Here is a 14989-nt window from a genome sequence, read left to right as displayed (position 1 = left end):
TTCCCCATGAAACTTGGCACCTTCGAGCAAGCTTCCCAAGCTTTGATCTGCGTCATGCTGGAAAAGAGCCTCATATTGTTTTCGTTTGCAGTCTTCTGATAATGGCATGTGTATCATGTAGATACTTCAGATTGCGCGCGTATGAGAGAGACCCTGGTGGATAGAGGTCAGAGAGGCTCTTGGATGCAAGAATGGGCTTGGATTCGACGAGGCAATGCAGACTACCCGTGTGGTTTCGAGCTGCCCAAGTCCTTTACCCTCGTATAACTTTCGTGGAGGAGACCGCGTTATAGCTGTCGCTTAGTCGTAACGTCTGCGCCGCTCGCCATCTCTGTCTCTCTTTCCGCTCGGCGATCGACTCCTGTGCCTTCTGCGTTCGACCGATCTTGACCTTGTGCGCTCACGACGGCTGTGGCGGTGTCTGCGTTCACGCTCATCATCTGCAGGACCATGTCTGCGATCGCGGTCGTCCCGTCTCGGCCGGTGTCGTCTGTCTTTGTCTCCATCTCTTGAACGCGATCTTCTCTTGTGTCTTCTCTCACGACTCCTGCTGCGATCCTCACGCCGTCTGTGCCTTCTCTCTCGACTCCTGCTCCTACTGCGTTCGCGCTTCTCGGGCTCTGCAGCAGGCGCAGCTTGTGCTGCCATACCTGGACGCAAAGCGACAGGTTCGAGATTTGCATTGTCCCTGTCTGGCACTGGCAGACCCATAGCTCGTAGCATTTCATCCTCCTCTTGTTGCTTGATCTTCCTCATCTCCTCCCGACGTTGTGCAGCTTCGTCCAACTCTTCGCCGTCCTCACCGCGAGCATACCAGTTCAAGTCCTTTCCTTTTTGCCAGCGACCGACGGGTGCCATCAACGAGTGTCCGAGGTAGTTTTGGCGGTGAGGGTCGTTTTGTACATCTTGCCAGGAGAATTCGTTGCGCCCTCCTCGTGAGCCTTCTTTGCGAACTGTTTGGAGGAGATCCATTATGATGTGCTGATTTTGGCGATGGGACAGTGACCACTGTGATTCGTACTATGCTTTGGAAGATGGTGCCCGTATTGCAGGTGTGAGGGTTGCTCGAATCTGGAAGTTGCGATTGCCGTTCAGTTTTGTCTTGGCGTCACTTCTCATCACTTTACAATCCGCTGTTCTACACCTCGCTTGGGCTGGGCAGATTCTACATTCTAGATGGATTCAATTACTAATGAGGATCCCTATCTTTACTGGGCTCGTGAATTGCGGAAGTAGGTGTGCGCCCTCCTTCACGACCACGGGAAGGCTATTCGTGGAAGTCACAGTCCCCAGGTCTATCCTAACAAGATTCAACTATGTGCCAATTGTGGACTCAAGACATAACATTGGCATAAGCTAGTTTGGTGAAGGAACTCTGAGGGCAAGCTTTTCTGCATTTCCTGGCTTATCAAACACTGGACGAATTTATCCCCCGTCGGTTGCGAGAACCATGTCTTTGGCTCCACAAGCGTAATCCAAACCCACCAAAGATCAGCCTGGAAGATGTCGTGGCCTAAACACGGTTGTATGGCCAGGAAGGTTCGAACTGATCAGTGAGACGAATGTCTATCCTGACAGACTCAGCAAGCTCGGCCATCGATGATCTTGACGACAGACTTCGAGTGCCCACACCACAATATCCTCCGGCTGTGGTCTATCCATTACAGCGAGTAGTCCTCTCAAGATATGCTGAGCCTCTTCCTTCGAGTCAAGGTCCGAGATGCCGTTCCGGAACCTCCTCATCAACTCGTCTCGTTCCATCATCATCCCCAAGGAAGCAGAACCCTTATCTCTCAAGATGTTTGCCAGCCGCTGATCATCCTCGGTCAGACCTGCGTCTGCTGACTGGAGCCGTGCTTGGTCAGCTGTGACATATGAAGGTCCAAACGCTTCAGCAGCTGGCACACATTGAGCGAATTGCCAGTCTATTATCCCAGTCACTCTCCCTGTCTCGTCCAGCAGGATATGATCGCCTTTGTCGTCGACATGCTTCAGGAAGAATTCTTGAGCCTCGGTGCCATTGAAAACTTGTTCAACATGAGTTGCAAAAATCGAATAGAAGGCAAAAGCTTCTTGGGGCCACCTTGGGCAGATCTGGCCATCAGCGATCAGATCAAGATATTGTTGACAAACGTCGAGGAGGCACTCCTTATCGGTCGCATAAGGTCCATGAGCATCTAGGTGTACATATCTGTTGCTCGCCATCTTCGATATGCAAATGTCTCCTTGCTCTATCACCAACGAGCCGGCCTGGGCGAATGGATATTTCGACAGCTCAATCAGAATATCCGCCACCGATTCTAGAACGCTTTGTTTGTCCTTATCCCCATAGTCCCATGGACGTCCGGCTATCCGCTCCATGAGGATATAGTCGACGCCGATGCGTTTGTCCTTGTCAGAAGCTAGTCCAAAGTCATAGGCTTTCGGTGCCGGAACCTGAGTGTTTTCCAGGAATTTCAAAGTCGCAAACTCGCTCGCAATTACATGTTCGATCAGCTGGCGAGGGTATTCATTGAATCCTTTGCGAGGGATACGGATGAGCCACTCAGTCTGGTCATCGAAAATGATCCGCCCGTGGAAGTTAGCGCAGCCCACGATGAAACCAGTAGTATCCGAGTCTCTCGATTCGTAGCGACACTTCTGACCGCCATTCAGGGTCGATGCTCGCTTGAGCACTTCGGCTACATTCAATCGTTGGTGAAGCTCGGATACCTCGTTCTCTCCGAGCTGTTGGTATTCCTCTTCACTGATCTGCAAGAAGACGAAGAACTTCAGATAATGCTATGAATGTTTTGGCCACGCAAACGTACCTCGGACAGCGATGGACAGGTATGAAACTCTTTCCTGTCGTGTACACAACAGAATGGTCTGTCGCAGATTTGGCATGCACCACCACGTACGCTTGGTCGATGGCATTGAGATATCGAGCAGTTTGCGAATCGATTGGTAGCCGACATCATCACTATGACTGCTGCAATAAGATAGGAAGTGATGCAAGGCTGCTGCTGCTGCTTTGTTGATTGCGCACGTGATAAGACTTAGCCGCCGTATAACCAAAACAAAGACCTCACTGTATCCCTTTCAACCATATCGACTTGGCGCTTAAATGACTATCACCCCTCTTCTATTACATGTGTGCAGTCCTTAGAGATTCAAGATACTTTCCAGTCGGTGCAGTCGTGCACATACAGAGATATGTCGACGGGCTCTCACCGAATACTGTTATAACGCGTAAACATAATACACTTGTATGTATGAGCTCGACTTGAAATGATTGATCGAGATGAATCCGTGTGTGGTGATAGAAGTTGAAGATTGGCGAAAGGTCACTCCGGCGTTAACAACGGAGAAAAGCAGGCGAAGCTCGCCCCGCAAAAATGGGCAGGCGCGTCAAGACATGACGATCAGGGACGCTGGGAAACGTGTTGCTTTCGAGGATCCTTTGACCGAGACTTTGACAAGTCAATCCGAGGTCGCAAACATGGCTCCTTGGTTACTATCAGCGGCTGTGGCATTGTTGCAGCTTCTGCCTGAAACGGCAGTCGCTCAAGATGTTGCATCGCCATTCACAAAGGCTTCCAATGATTCGCTTCTTTGGGGCCCTTACCGTCCGAATTTGTACTTTGGCGTGAGACCGAGGCTACCTAAGAGTGTGCTTACTGGTTTGCTCTGGGCCAAGGTGGAAGACTTTGCTTCTGTTCAGAACAGTGCGCAATATGTCCCGTGAGGGTGTCGATGACAATGGCTGATTAAAGCTTCTAGACTTCCGATACACATGCGAGCAACATGAAGGCATGGCCGGCTACGGCTGGGACGCATACGACCCGAGAACTGGTGGATCGCAAACCATCCACGATGCCGGCAACCAGATCGATGTCACAACCGACTTTGTCAAGTTCCCCGAGCACGGCTCCAATGGAGGATCATGGGGCGCAAGAATCAGGGGTGTACCAAGAGAAGACGCTTCCGAGGATCTCAAGACAACTATGGTTTTCAACATTGGTGTCGAAGGACTGGGCAGTCTGGTAGTCGACAACGCTGAGGAGGGCGAGAACTCTGAAGTCGGCTTTGACGGAGATGTCGTGATTGCTGGAGAGACTCCTGAACTGGGCACTTTCACCGTCACGGTTGTTGACCGTAAAGGCAACAGACCCAGCCATATCCACCCTTCGTTCCAGGACAAGCCCATCGACAGGACTCTGGTGCACAGTGTGCAGATCCCCGAGGCCGCTCTGTGGCAGGCCAAGCGTATGTTGATCATGTTGTGAGCGTGTTCTGATGCTAACATTGAAACAGCCGTCATGTTCTCCGCCATGAAGACATCTCTCGACAAGTACATTGAAGACTACACGGCCGAGAAGATGCCTCCTCCGATGCAGGCCTTCACCATTCCCAACCTCCCAGGCGCTGGCAACATGCACTTCGTGCAAAAGGTCTTCGAAGGAGCATTCGAGTTTGATGTTATCTTCTCGTCTGGTTCCGGTTCCGAGCCCATCAAGTCGGCAGACGTGTCAGAGAAGATTGAAACCACCATCAAGTCCTTCTCCGAGCGCTTCATCGAGTCTTTCAAGCCGCAAAAGCCTTTCAACGACAAGAAATACACCGGCCTGGCCAAGTCGCTTTTCTCAAACTTGATCGGTGGCATCGGATACTTCCATGGAGATGCAGTCGTTGACCGCTCGTACGCCGCTGAGTACGAGGAGGAGAATGAAGGATTCTGGCAGGAGACTGCAGAAGCAAGAGCAAGAAACCAACAAAAGCTTGAGGGTCCACATGAACTCTTCACCGGTACTCCTTCCAGACCTTTCTTCCCTCGTGGTTTCCTCTGGGACGAAGGTTTCCATCTGCTTCCCATCATTGACTGGGACGTTGATCTCACTCTGCAAATTATCAAGAGTTGGTTCAACCTGATGGATGATGATGGCTGGATTGGCCGTGAGCAGATTCTTGGACCCGAGGCTCGCAGCAAGGTGCCTCAAGAGTTCCAGACTCAGTACCCCCACTACGCCAACCCCCCTACTCTTTTCTTCGTCATTCACTCTTTCCTTGACAAGATTGCCGCTGCCAAATCGGGCCAACAGGTTCTTGGTTCTGAGAATGCTAATGGTGTTCTTGCCAACCCTGATGCAGCCCTTCAATACCTCCGTGACCTCTTCCCTCTTCTGAAGAAGCACTATGAATGGTTCCGCAAAACTCAAGCTGGTGATCTCAAGTCTTATGATCGTCCCGCATTTTCCAAGAAGGAAGGTTACCGCTGGAGAGGAAGCACCAAGACTCACTTGCTCACTTCTGGTCTTGATGACTACCCTCGTCCTCAGCCTCCTCATCCTGGTGAGCTTCACGTTGATCTCATGTCTTGGATGGGCATGATGACCCGTGCCATGAAGCGCATCGCAACCACTCTTTCCGAATCAGATGACGTAGCTGCTTACTCTAAGATCGAGACTGCCATCATCCGCAATCTCGACGACCTGCACTGGGATGCAGACGAGAAGGCATATTGCGATGCTACTATTGATGAATACGAAGAGCATGCTCTCGTCTGCCACAAGGGTTACATTTCTCTCTCGCCCTTCTTCACAGGACTCATGGCACCTGACCACCCCCATCTCGGTGAGGTCCTCGACCTCATCGGCTCTCCTGAACACCTCTGGTCACCCCATGGTATCCGCTCCTTGTCCCCTCAAGACGAGTTGTACGGCACTGAGGAGAACTACTGGCGTTCACCCGTCTGGATGCCCATCAACTACCTCGTCGTCAAGGAACTCCTCAATACTGCTTCCGCATCTGGTCCTCACCAAAAGCAAGCTGCTAAGCTTTACACCGACCTCAGAAAGAATCTTGTGGATACTGTGTACAAGTCTTGGGAATCTACTGGCTTTGCTTGGGAGCAATACAACCCCGAGACTGGAGAGGGACAGCGTACACAGCACTTCACTGGATGGACTAGCTTGGTTGTGAAGATCCTCGCCATGCCTGAAGTCCCTGTTGTAGGAAGCACTGGTCACGATGAGTTGTAGATGACATAAAAGCGAGCAAGTGTAGATAAGAGTGTGAAATAGATTCGACGTTTTCAACAACTTTGTTGTCATGTGGGAGCCCTTCACTACTTGACTGGCCAAGGCTATAAGTCTGAGGCAAGTTGACCACTCTGCAAGAAGATCGGAGCTCTAGCCCAATTGGGTAAACACTCATCAACTTCTGATAAACCTCTCCAAATCTGAGCATAAATAGAATCCAAGGGTGGTGTGTTCGAACCTCACCCTGGTTGGTCGCGTTGAAGATTTGGTCAAAAGATGTTTCCCAAGTTAAGTCCTGGTTTTTTTGCTTGTTCACGTTTTGCGCACCTCACGTCGAACGTTGCTTCTTGGTCATTTGCTCGATGGGTTAGAAACAACTCTGTCACCAACCAAGTTGCTTCCGATGGTTGACCGATCGACAGCGCCTGAAGCACATTACAAAGACTGCTTCGTACAAGGACTGTGAACAATGGTATGCACGAGAAACAATGCGACTCTTTGAAAGGTGTTGTCTTTGCGATGCCATTTCTTTCATTCTTTGAACTACATTGTCAAAATACAATCGTTGTGAGGAAAGTTCAACAAAGAAGCATTGTCCAGTGTTGTCCTTCGACTTTTTTTCTACCATAACACTCTCACAGCTATATATAGACCCTTAGCATTCTATTTTCTTCCATCAGATTCAAACACAAACACAACAACACAACAATGTCTTACTACCAGTCATCCTCCAACAACAGCTCCAGGTACGCCAGCCCTGCAAACTATGCTCGCGCTTCTCCTCAACAACAACAGTATGGCTCTCAAACAGTCGGTCGTCGTGGCGGCATCCCTCACTCTCGCCCAGTCCACTACAGCGATAGTGAAGAATACTCCTCCGACTCCGATTCCGACTCTGATTCCGACTCTGACGACGAAGACGAGGCCCCCAGCTATCAACGCCGTGTTGCTGTCCACCACCGCCCTTCCACTTCAAGTTACTCTTCCTCCTCTTCCTCTAGACAACCCTCCCACCACCCTGCCTCTTCTGCCTATCATGCCTCTTACCAACATCAACCCCAATACACATCTCAACATCAATCCGCTCCTGTCCAACGCAGCAGTAGCCCCAGAGGCTACATGATGCAATCAAACACCACCGCTCGCATGGGTCTGAATATGCTAACTCAACCCCCCAGTTCCCAAGACCCTGTCGCGTCCTTCTCCGAAGACCGTAGAAGACCTTTACCTATTTCGTCTCAATATGCTTCTTCTGGCTCTAGACATGGCAGTAACGCTAGTGCTGCTACTTCTGGTGGTTGGGGTAGTGTTTCTGGTTCTGTTTCTTCTGCTTCTTCTGGGAGGAGTGCGAGTCGGGGTGGTCAGTATGTGGAGTTTCGGCCTGCTGTTTATCCTGGTGGTAGGGTTGGTGAGAGGGGGTCTTCTGGCAGCGGGTCTTCGAGAAGATCGCGTCGTTGAGAAGGGGTGGAGAGTAAACTGAGGTATGTTCGCCATCTCCTGGTTCGCTAATCTTGATCGTTGGTTTGTTACGTGCTGCTTCTGGTGAGTTCTCCTCTCCTGCTTTAGTAAGTTTGCTTTTGCTCTTTTTTTTTACGTCGTTGCTATTCCTTGTGTTTGTTTTCACTTACACTCAATCAATCTGATAATTCTTTTCCAACTTGAAAACCAATATGTTTCCATTTTTGCTTTCCGCTTTGTATGCGAACACGTCCTCCTGGCCTCGTCAAGATCAAGAAGTTATCAGAAGATGCAGCTCTGTGCACAAAGACTGCCACATCTTGAAAGCTCTCTACGAACAAAGCGCTTCCTCAGAATTCCCTTGTGCATTCTGATACATGCTAAAAGCGCAGTACCAGGTATATGAGGGCCAAACGCATGCTAATTGGTATTAAAAATGTCATTTCCTCTATAAACGTAAAACTTTTCCAAGTATCTTGATCAGAACGAATTCTTCTATTGCTGCTGAGCGAACTCTTCGAGCCACTGTGCGAGCTTCTCGACCTTCTCCACGCTGACGGCGTTGTAGTTGCTGATTCTGCAACCACCAACGCTACGGTGACCCTTGCATCCGAGGAGTAGTCTCTCGTTTGCACCAGCGAGGAACTTCTTCTCCTTGTCATCTCTGTCTTGCTCGCTACCGATGCGGAAGCAGATGTTCATCTTGCTGCGAACGGACTTGTCGGGCACGACGTGGAAGACGGGGTATTTGTCAAGGATGCCGTAAAGCAATGAAGCCTTCTTTTCTGACTCTGCTTGTTGAGTGGCGATCTTGGGGCCATCTGTGGAAGCCTTGGTGATCAGGGACTGCATTACTTGGCCAGCGATCCAGACGTCGAAGATGGGAAGGGTGTTGTAGAGGGAGTTGTTCTTTGCGATTGTGGGCCAATCCAGGACGACGGGGCCAACAGGAAGGTTCAACTTGCGCAGCAGATCGGGCTTGGCGAGTTGAGTGAGGAGAGAGTTCTTGATGATGGCGATGGTGATTCCTGTGGTGCCGACGTTCTTCTGTGCACCACCGAAGATGGCGGAATATCTCTTGACATCAACCTTGCGGCTGAGGAAGTTGGAGGACATGTCGGCGATGACCTGGTACTTGGAGGAGTCGACATCGGGGAAGGCAGGGAACTCGACACCATCGACAGTCTCGTTGTCGCAGTAGTAGAGCATACCGCTGTGGGCGGGGTTGGGGGTCAAAGACCATTCTGACTCCTTGGGAATGGTGCCGAATTTGCCGTTGTTCTCCTTGCGACTGTCGACAGCAACGTTGACATGGCTTGCGCCAATGAGTCTGGCGGCCTCTTGACTGGCCTTCAATGACCAACTTCCAGTGACCAGGTAGTCGAGCTTGAACTCGTCATCCACGGCCTTTCTCAGAGCATCAAACACCTTGGTCTCGTCTTCTGTACCAAGCTCTTTCACGATTTGTTGTCTTCTCTTCTCAACCCAGAGGGCGGTCATGTGGTAAACGGAAGCACTGAATTCGCCAGAACCACCACCCTGCAGGAAAATGATCTGGTAGCCATCGGGGCCTTCTTGAGCAGGAATGTCGAGGAGTTGTGCCAATGCAGACTTGGTGCTTTCGAGGATCTTTTCAGCATCGCCCGAGCGATGCGAGATTTCCGTGATTCCAATTCCAGAGTCGTTGTAGTTGAGGAGGACTTGGGATGCCTTTTCCAGAACAGCTGTGGGCAGAGGGGCGGGGCCAGCGCCGAAATAGGCGGTGGCTTCACGGGAGGGCATTGTCGTAGGTTGGTATATGAAGGTGTATAGATGGTTGGAGAACAAGAGAGAAACGAATATGATCAAACAAGCAATTGAGTCACCGGGCAATAAAATGTAATGGAATGACGAATTTCGGGGGAGACATCAGCTCGCCGCAACGCTTGTTCCATGACACAAGTTGTGCATAGCGATGTCGGAGATGGCATAAAACCTGTACCTATGACTGGGTGGTGATTGGTCTGCATCCCCAAAAATTGTCCCCGGTCGTAGTTGCCTCTTGCACCTGTCAATCGATTGGAGTGAGGATTGGTTTGTGTTGCTTGACTTGTTGTTTCAGAGATACCCCTTGTGTTTTGATCGTTTCCCTTTGAGAATGCCTATTCTCCGCTTGAATGCGGCTTCTGGCGCGAGGTTGCGTCTGGTAGGTGAAATCCGAGCATGCACGCGTTTATAAGAGTGACTAATGGTATAGCAGGCCACTGCCAGACTGAGCACTCGTCGTCCTGCTCTTAGAGCCACCGTCGCTGCTTCCCAGAAAATCCTCCGTCCCCGTCTTTACACAACTTCGACACCCCTACGAAATGCCTCCTCCCCCGATGTCTTCCCCTCGCTGCTCGAACAGCCCGGTATCTCCGACTACCTCAATGCTCAAGAACCTGTCGCTGTTCCCCAAACCTTGACCGAGAAGATTGTTCAGCGCTACAGTCTGGGTCTCGCCGAAGACAAGTTCGTCCAGTCTGGCGACTATGTCACCCTCTCTCCTCAACAATGCATGACCCACGATAACTCATGGCCCGTCGCAACAAAGTTCATGTCCATTGGAGCCACCAAGATCCACGACCCCAAGCAGATTGTCATGACCCTCGATCACGATGTCCAGAACAAGACGGAAAAGAACCTACAAAAGTACCGCCAGATTGAGAACTTCGCAAAGGATCAGGGTGTTGACTTCTACCCTGCTGGCCGTGGTATCGGTCATCAGATCATGGTCGAGGAGGGCTACGCCTGGCCTGGCACTCTCTGCGTTGCTTCCGACTCGCACACCAACATGTACGGTGGTATCGGCTGTCTTGGAACTCCCGTCGTCCGCACTGATGCTGCCTCTATCTGGGCCACCGGTCGTACTTGGTGGCAGATCCCCCCAATTGCCAAGGTCACTCTCAAGGGTATGCTCCCTCCTGGTGTTACTGGTAAGGATGTCATTGTCGCTCTGGCTGGTCTCTTCAACAATGATGAGGTCCTGAACCACGCCATTGAGTTCACTGGTTCTGCCGATACCATGCACTCTCTCCCTGTCGATGACCGTCTTGCCATTGCCAACATGACTACCGAGTGGGGTGCTCTTTCTGGTCTCTTCCCCATCGATGGTGTTCTCCAGGGATGGTTGCGTGCAAAGGCTACCGAGGCTTCTCTTTACGAGGACGCTGCCCTGACTTCCTCCAAGACTTCCACCCGCTTCAACCACCAAAGACTCGATGAGCTGTTCGAGAAGCCCCTGACTGCTGACAAGAACGCCAAGTACGCAAAAGAGCTCTTCCTCGACCTGGAGTCTCTTTGCCCTTACGTCTCCGGCCCCAACAGTGTCAAGGTTGCCACTCCCTTGAACGAGCTCAACGCACAAGACATCAAGGTCAACAAGGCCTACCTCGTCTCTTGCACTAACAGTCGTCGTTCTGATATTGCTGCTGCTGCCAAGGTCTTCAAGGATGCTGCCGAGGCCAACAACGGTGTCATTCCCAAGATTCCTTCCCACGTCAACTTCTACATTGCTGCCGCCTCCCTGCCCGAACAGCGTGCTGCCGAGGAGCAGGGTGACTGGCAGACTCTCCTCGATGCTGGTGCACAGGCTCTGCCCTCTGGATGTGGCCCTTGTATCGGTCTTGGTACGGGTCTTCTTGAGCCAGGTGAGGTCGGTATCAGTGCCTCCAACCGTAACTTCAAGGGTCGTATGGGTAGCACAGACGCAAAGGCCTACCTCGCCAGTCCCGAAGTCGTCGCTGCCTCTGCTCTTCAAGGTAAGATCGCTGGTCCCGGCACATACCAGAAGCCCGAAGGCTGGAACGGTGTCATCCGTGGTGAAGGCGATGGTATCCCTGAAGAGCAACGCATGATCAGCATCGAAGACGCTCTAGACATGCTTGTCCGTCAAGCCGAAGAAGCCGTCGAGTCTGGCGAAAAGGCTCTCGGTGCAACCGATGACGCCGCTCCTTCCGCTGACGAGAAGCTCACCGACATTCTCCCCGGCTTCCCCGAAAAGGTCACTGGTGAGATCGTCTGGTGCAACGGCGACAACATCAATACGGATGGTATCTATCCCGGAAAATACACATACGACGATGCCTTCTCATCGTCGCCCGACCGCATGGCCACCGTCGTCATGGAGAACTACGACACCGAGTTCGCTTCCATCGCAAAACAAGGCGATATCCTCGTTGCAGGCTTCAACTTTGGCTGTGGCTCTTCCCGCGAGCAGGCCGCTACTGCAATCCTCGCCAAGAAGATCCCCATGGTCGTCGCCGGCAGTTTCGGAAACATCTTCTCCAGAAACTCTATCAACAACGCTTTGATGGGTGTTGAAGTCCCCAGACTTATTCAACGTCTTCGCGAGACATTCGACACACCCCAGGCTGTTGAGGGTGTCAAGCCTATCACCGAGCCCAGCAACAACGCACAATCCCTCGATACACCACCGCCGGCACCCACCTCTGTCCCTAGCCAAGAAAAGAAGCTTACAAGGAGGACGGGCTGGACCTTCACTTGGGACGTTAGACGTAGCCAAGTCATTGTCCAAGAGGGACCCAACGGCAAGAGCTGGAGCCAAAAGGTCGGAGAGTTGCCGCCCAACGTACAGGACATCATTGCCAGAGGTGGCCTTGAGAAGTGGGTTGGTAAGGAACTGGCTGCTTCTTCCAAGATCTAGAGTAATGCTACAAATGGCCGAGTTGTATCGAGTGATGTAAAGGGTGTATAAGATGGGTCATATGGCGTTTCTAGGTTTGCCAGATATATGAGAACGTTTACATGATTGTTGAATTACAAACCATCCCAATCTTCTTTCGGCTGATCGTGTCTCTTGTGAAAGTAGCCTCATAATAGATCGCTGGTTCTACCTCCTACTTCCTGCCTAGTCCAGCGGAGATGGTGATGTAAGAGAACGCGTCGATTCTGCCACACACCGCCTTCCTGCAATAACGACGCGTCCTCCCACTCGCGTCGATCAGGCAATTCTTGTCCAGAATACATACCGTTCAAGAAACTAGTCTGTTCATGTTATAGAAGCCATGACTGTCAACTTGCTTAAGCTACCACAAGAACTTCTGGAGACGATCGTGGAATGGGCCGATTACGAGGATGAGGACCAGCTCTATCCGAGCGAAACCCTTGCGAGCATACGAGGCACCTGCAAGATCCTAGAACGCGCTTCTCACAGACGCTTTCTGCGTTACTTTGACGAAAAATTTGTCGATCCCGAGGATGAAGGTGACATGCTGATCTTGAAGGCTATATCCACAAGTCCCGTTTATGCGGCCGCCGTCAAGATGATCAATTTCATCTACAAAGGCAACAACATAAACCTTCTTAAAACACCACCCGCGCTTCACGAGATCTTCACGAATTTTGTCTCCATCAATCACAAGCTCAGCATTGCATTCGATCCTTTCGGAAATATCGAGATGAGCGAGAAGATCTTCACGAGACATGTCACGGAGTTCATGGACAGGATTCTGGTCGTGGCTGCAGTGTCCAAGTTGGATATCAGTAGCATCCTGGTACAAGCGAGGCCTAGAGACTGGGATATAAGTTACGAATCGCTTCACGACCCTCGCACGTTCGTCAATGATACTCATCCAGAGTTTCCTTGGATCGCCTATGATGAGATATTCGTAAACCTCCACAACATGCTGAAACGAAACGAAGGCGGAGATCTTAGTTCAGCCATCGCCCCAGAACTGATTGCCAGTTACCCGACAATTGGAGAACTTTCCTTCAACTATCTCGAAAGCAGCCTGAAAATGACCGGTATGGACACATATCACTGGAACGAACTGATAAACTGGATAAATCTACTCTCTCCCGAAAAGATCGAAATCTTCGAATGCGGTTTCGACCCTCATGACTTGCGACAGATTCTCGAGCGTACGCAACAAGAGAATCGTCCTTTACGCTCGTTATCCATCTCGACATCCGAGTTGTTCCAAGGACGGACCTTTGATAATGCAACGCCATCTCATATCCATTGTCTTCTCCACTCTCTCAACACTTTCGCACGGGAACTTGAGTACTGTCATCTCGAAAGCATATATGGTGCCAGGACAACTTTGGAATCTCCGGCTTTTGATGATACCAGTCAATCCAGGATCGAATTCACGGGCAAAAACAAGATTCGTTCGCTCTTGACTCAATTGGGTGCTGTGTTTCCGGGGGAGGACGAATGGGAGGATGAAAACGAAGATGAAGATGATGAGGATGAAGATGACGATGACGAGGGGGATGAAGGAACACATGCTCAGGGACAGTCTAGGCAGTACGATCTAGGCCCCCTCTTCGAAGCGCTCATGGCAGGTGGTCGAAACATCACCTTTATGGACCTGTAATGCTGCTTTATAAATTCTTGCGTCTGGATGTTGTCGCGTTCGGCAGGCACAATAAACAGTCATGTACGGGCGATCTATTCAATGGCAAGAAGCATGCTTGATGACAAGGCTACATTACACAGCACGGTTGGCTCGAGTTTCAGAGCTTAGCCTGACGCTTTGCGCGCAAGACCGTGCTGTCTGTTCGCACGCCCTCGTCATCCTGCTCCTCAACCGTCAGATCTGGAAATTTGATCGGCATTATCCTCCTCGGACTGGATCCAGGCACCAGACTGTACTTGCTGAAATCGGTCACGCCTTTGTAGTCCCTGAGAAAGTCTTCATCGGTAGCAAGTAGTCCAGTTACCTCAGCCGGTTTCGAGTTGAGCATGCCTAAGATAGCATCGGAAAAGACTGTTGCTTTTCTGAGGTCGTTTCTCTTGTCCATGTCTGCCGCAACGGCTTCTCCAGTCGCAGCGCTCTCGATTGCTACAGCCGGCCAGATACCGGTGATCGCCATATCTGGCTTTTCTTCTCGAATCCAATCCATGGACAGTCCCTTGACCAGCACACTCATTCCTACCTTACCCACAGCGTATGCAGTTTTGCCTCGGAAAAATCGACTGTATATTGGCGGGCAGACAACAATGACCCGACCCTTCCAGCCACCCTTTTCGAACAGTGGAAGTGATGCTTCGATACTGGCGTACAAGCCTTCAATGTTGACTTCCTGCATCAGCTTGAAACGTTTCATTGGTGTCTTTGCTACCGAGGACCACCAGATGGCTCCAGAGTTGTAGACGAGAACATCTAGACGACCAAGCTCAGATGACACTGTTGCGAACAGCTTGTTGACTGACTCAGGCGAGCGTGTGTCTACTGGTACAGGAATAGCTATTCCTCCAAGCAAAGTGATCTCCTTCGCAACAGTGTTGATTGTGCTCTGGGATGATTTTGGATCTGGTGGAAACGAAGCCAACTTCTCGGGATCCGAGGTTGTCTTTGCAGCAACGACAACTTGTTCCTGTTAATATGCTTCCTGAGACAGAAACAGTTGCAATGCTTACTCACCTGTGTATCCTTCTTGTGAGAGACCGATCGCAATCTGTCTGCCCATACCACGAGAAGCACCAACCACTACTGCTACAGGTTTTGTATTGGCCATTGTGTTCG

At 51.0% G+C, this 14989-nt stretch overlaps 8 protein-coding genes across 8 annotated transcripts; 4 read left to right on the top strand and 4 right to left on the bottom strand.

The window, feature by feature from the left end:
- Window positions 1-16: 16 nt before the first annotated feature.
- On the bottom strand, window positions 17-1045 carry M438DRAFT_64063 (uncharacterized protein). Its single transcript, XM_029910218.1, has 3 exons — window positions 588-1045; window positions 258-547; window positions 17-153 (listed from the first exon to the last, which is right to left on the bottom strand). The coding sequence occupies exons 1-2, from the start codon at window positions 970-972 to the stop codon at window positions 288-290; spliced, it is 645 nt and encodes a 214-aa protein (XP_029758534.1). The 5' UTR covers window positions 973-1045; the 3' UTR covers window positions 17-153; window positions 258-287.
- Window positions 1046-1566: 521 nt separating this feature from the next.
- M438DRAFT_357374 (uncharacterized protein) lies at window positions 1567-2957 on the bottom strand (the record flags this gene model as incomplete). Its single annotated transcript, XM_029907163.1, has 2 exons — window positions 1567-2751; window positions 2811-2957. 2 exons carry the CDS (start codon window positions 2955-2957, stop codon window positions 1567-1569), a joined length of 1332 nt encoding a protein of 443 aa, XP_029758533.1.
- Window positions 2958-3481: 524 nt separating this feature from the next.
- On the top strand, window positions 3482-6020 carry M438DRAFT_277970 (glycoside hydrolase; the record flags this gene model as incomplete). Its single annotated transcript, XM_029900965.1, has 3 exons — window positions 3482-3707; window positions 3763-4248; window positions 4297-6020. The coding sequence occupies 3 exons, from the start codon at window positions 3482-3484 to the stop codon at window positions 6018-6020; spliced, it is 2436 nt and encodes an 811-aa protein (XP_029758532.1).
- A 1028-nt stretch (window positions 6021-7048) lies between these two features.
- On the top strand, window positions 7049-7618 carry M438DRAFT_347586 (uncharacterized protein). Its single transcript, XM_029905938.1, has one exon. The coding sequence runs from the start codon at window positions 7140-7142 to the stop codon at window positions 7476-7478; it is 339 nt and encodes a 112-aa protein (XP_029758531.1). The 5' UTR covers window positions 7049-7139; the 3' UTR covers window positions 7479-7618.
- Window positions 7619-7918: 300 nt separating this feature from the next.
- Window positions 7919-9260, bottom strand: M438DRAFT_323298 (phosphoserine aminotransferase; the record flags this gene model as incomplete). Its single annotated transcript, XM_029903000.1, has 1 exon — window positions 7919-9260. The coding sequence occupies one exon, from the start codon at window positions 9258-9260 to the stop codon at window positions 7974-7976; it is 1287 nt and encodes a 428-aa protein (XP_029758530.1). The 3' UTR covers window positions 7919-7973.
- Window positions 9261-9543: 283 nt separating this feature from the next.
- M438DRAFT_301338 (homoaconitase mitochondrial precursor) lies at window positions 9544-12291 on the top strand. The gene is made up of 2 exons (XM_029902093.1): window positions 9544-9663; window positions 9718-12291. The coding sequence occupies exons 1-2, from the start codon at window positions 9616-9618 to the stop codon at window positions 12160-12162; spliced, it is 2493 nt and encodes an 830-aa protein (XP_029758529.1). The 5' UTR covers window positions 9544-9615; the 3' UTR covers window positions 12163-12291.
- A 162-nt stretch (window positions 12292-12453) lies between these two features.
- On the top strand, window positions 12454-13907 carry M438DRAFT_63887 (uncharacterized protein). Its single transcript, XM_029910217.1, has one exon. It carries the CDS (start codon window positions 12524-12526, stop codon window positions 13835-13837), a length of 1314 nt encoding a protein of 437 aa, XP_029758528.1. The 5' UTR covers window positions 12454-12523; the 3' UTR covers window positions 13838-13907.
- Window positions 13610-14981, bottom strand: M438DRAFT_407498 (short chain dehydrogenase; the record flags this gene model as incomplete). Its single annotated transcript, XM_029909898.1, has 2 exons — window positions 13610-14833; window positions 14888-14981. The coding sequence occupies 2 exons, from the start codon at window positions 14979-14981 to the stop codon at window positions 13977-13979; spliced, it is 951 nt and encodes a 316-aa protein (XP_029758527.1). The 3' UTR covers window positions 13610-13976.
- Between the last annotated feature and the right edge of the window lie 8 nt (window positions 14982-14989).

The sequence above is a fragment of the Aureobasidium pullulans genome, assembly GCF_000721785.1.
Source record: "Aureobasidium pullulans EXF-150 unplaced genomic scaffold scaffold_15, whole genome shotgun sequence".
NCBI classification, from domain to species: domain Eukaryota; kingdom Fungi; phylum Ascomycota; class Dothideomycetes; order Dothideales; family Saccotheciaceae; genus Aureobasidium; species Aureobasidium pullulans.
The sequence above is the reverse complement of the archived record's forward strand: the minus strand, read 5'-3'. Positions and strand labels throughout refer to the sequence as shown.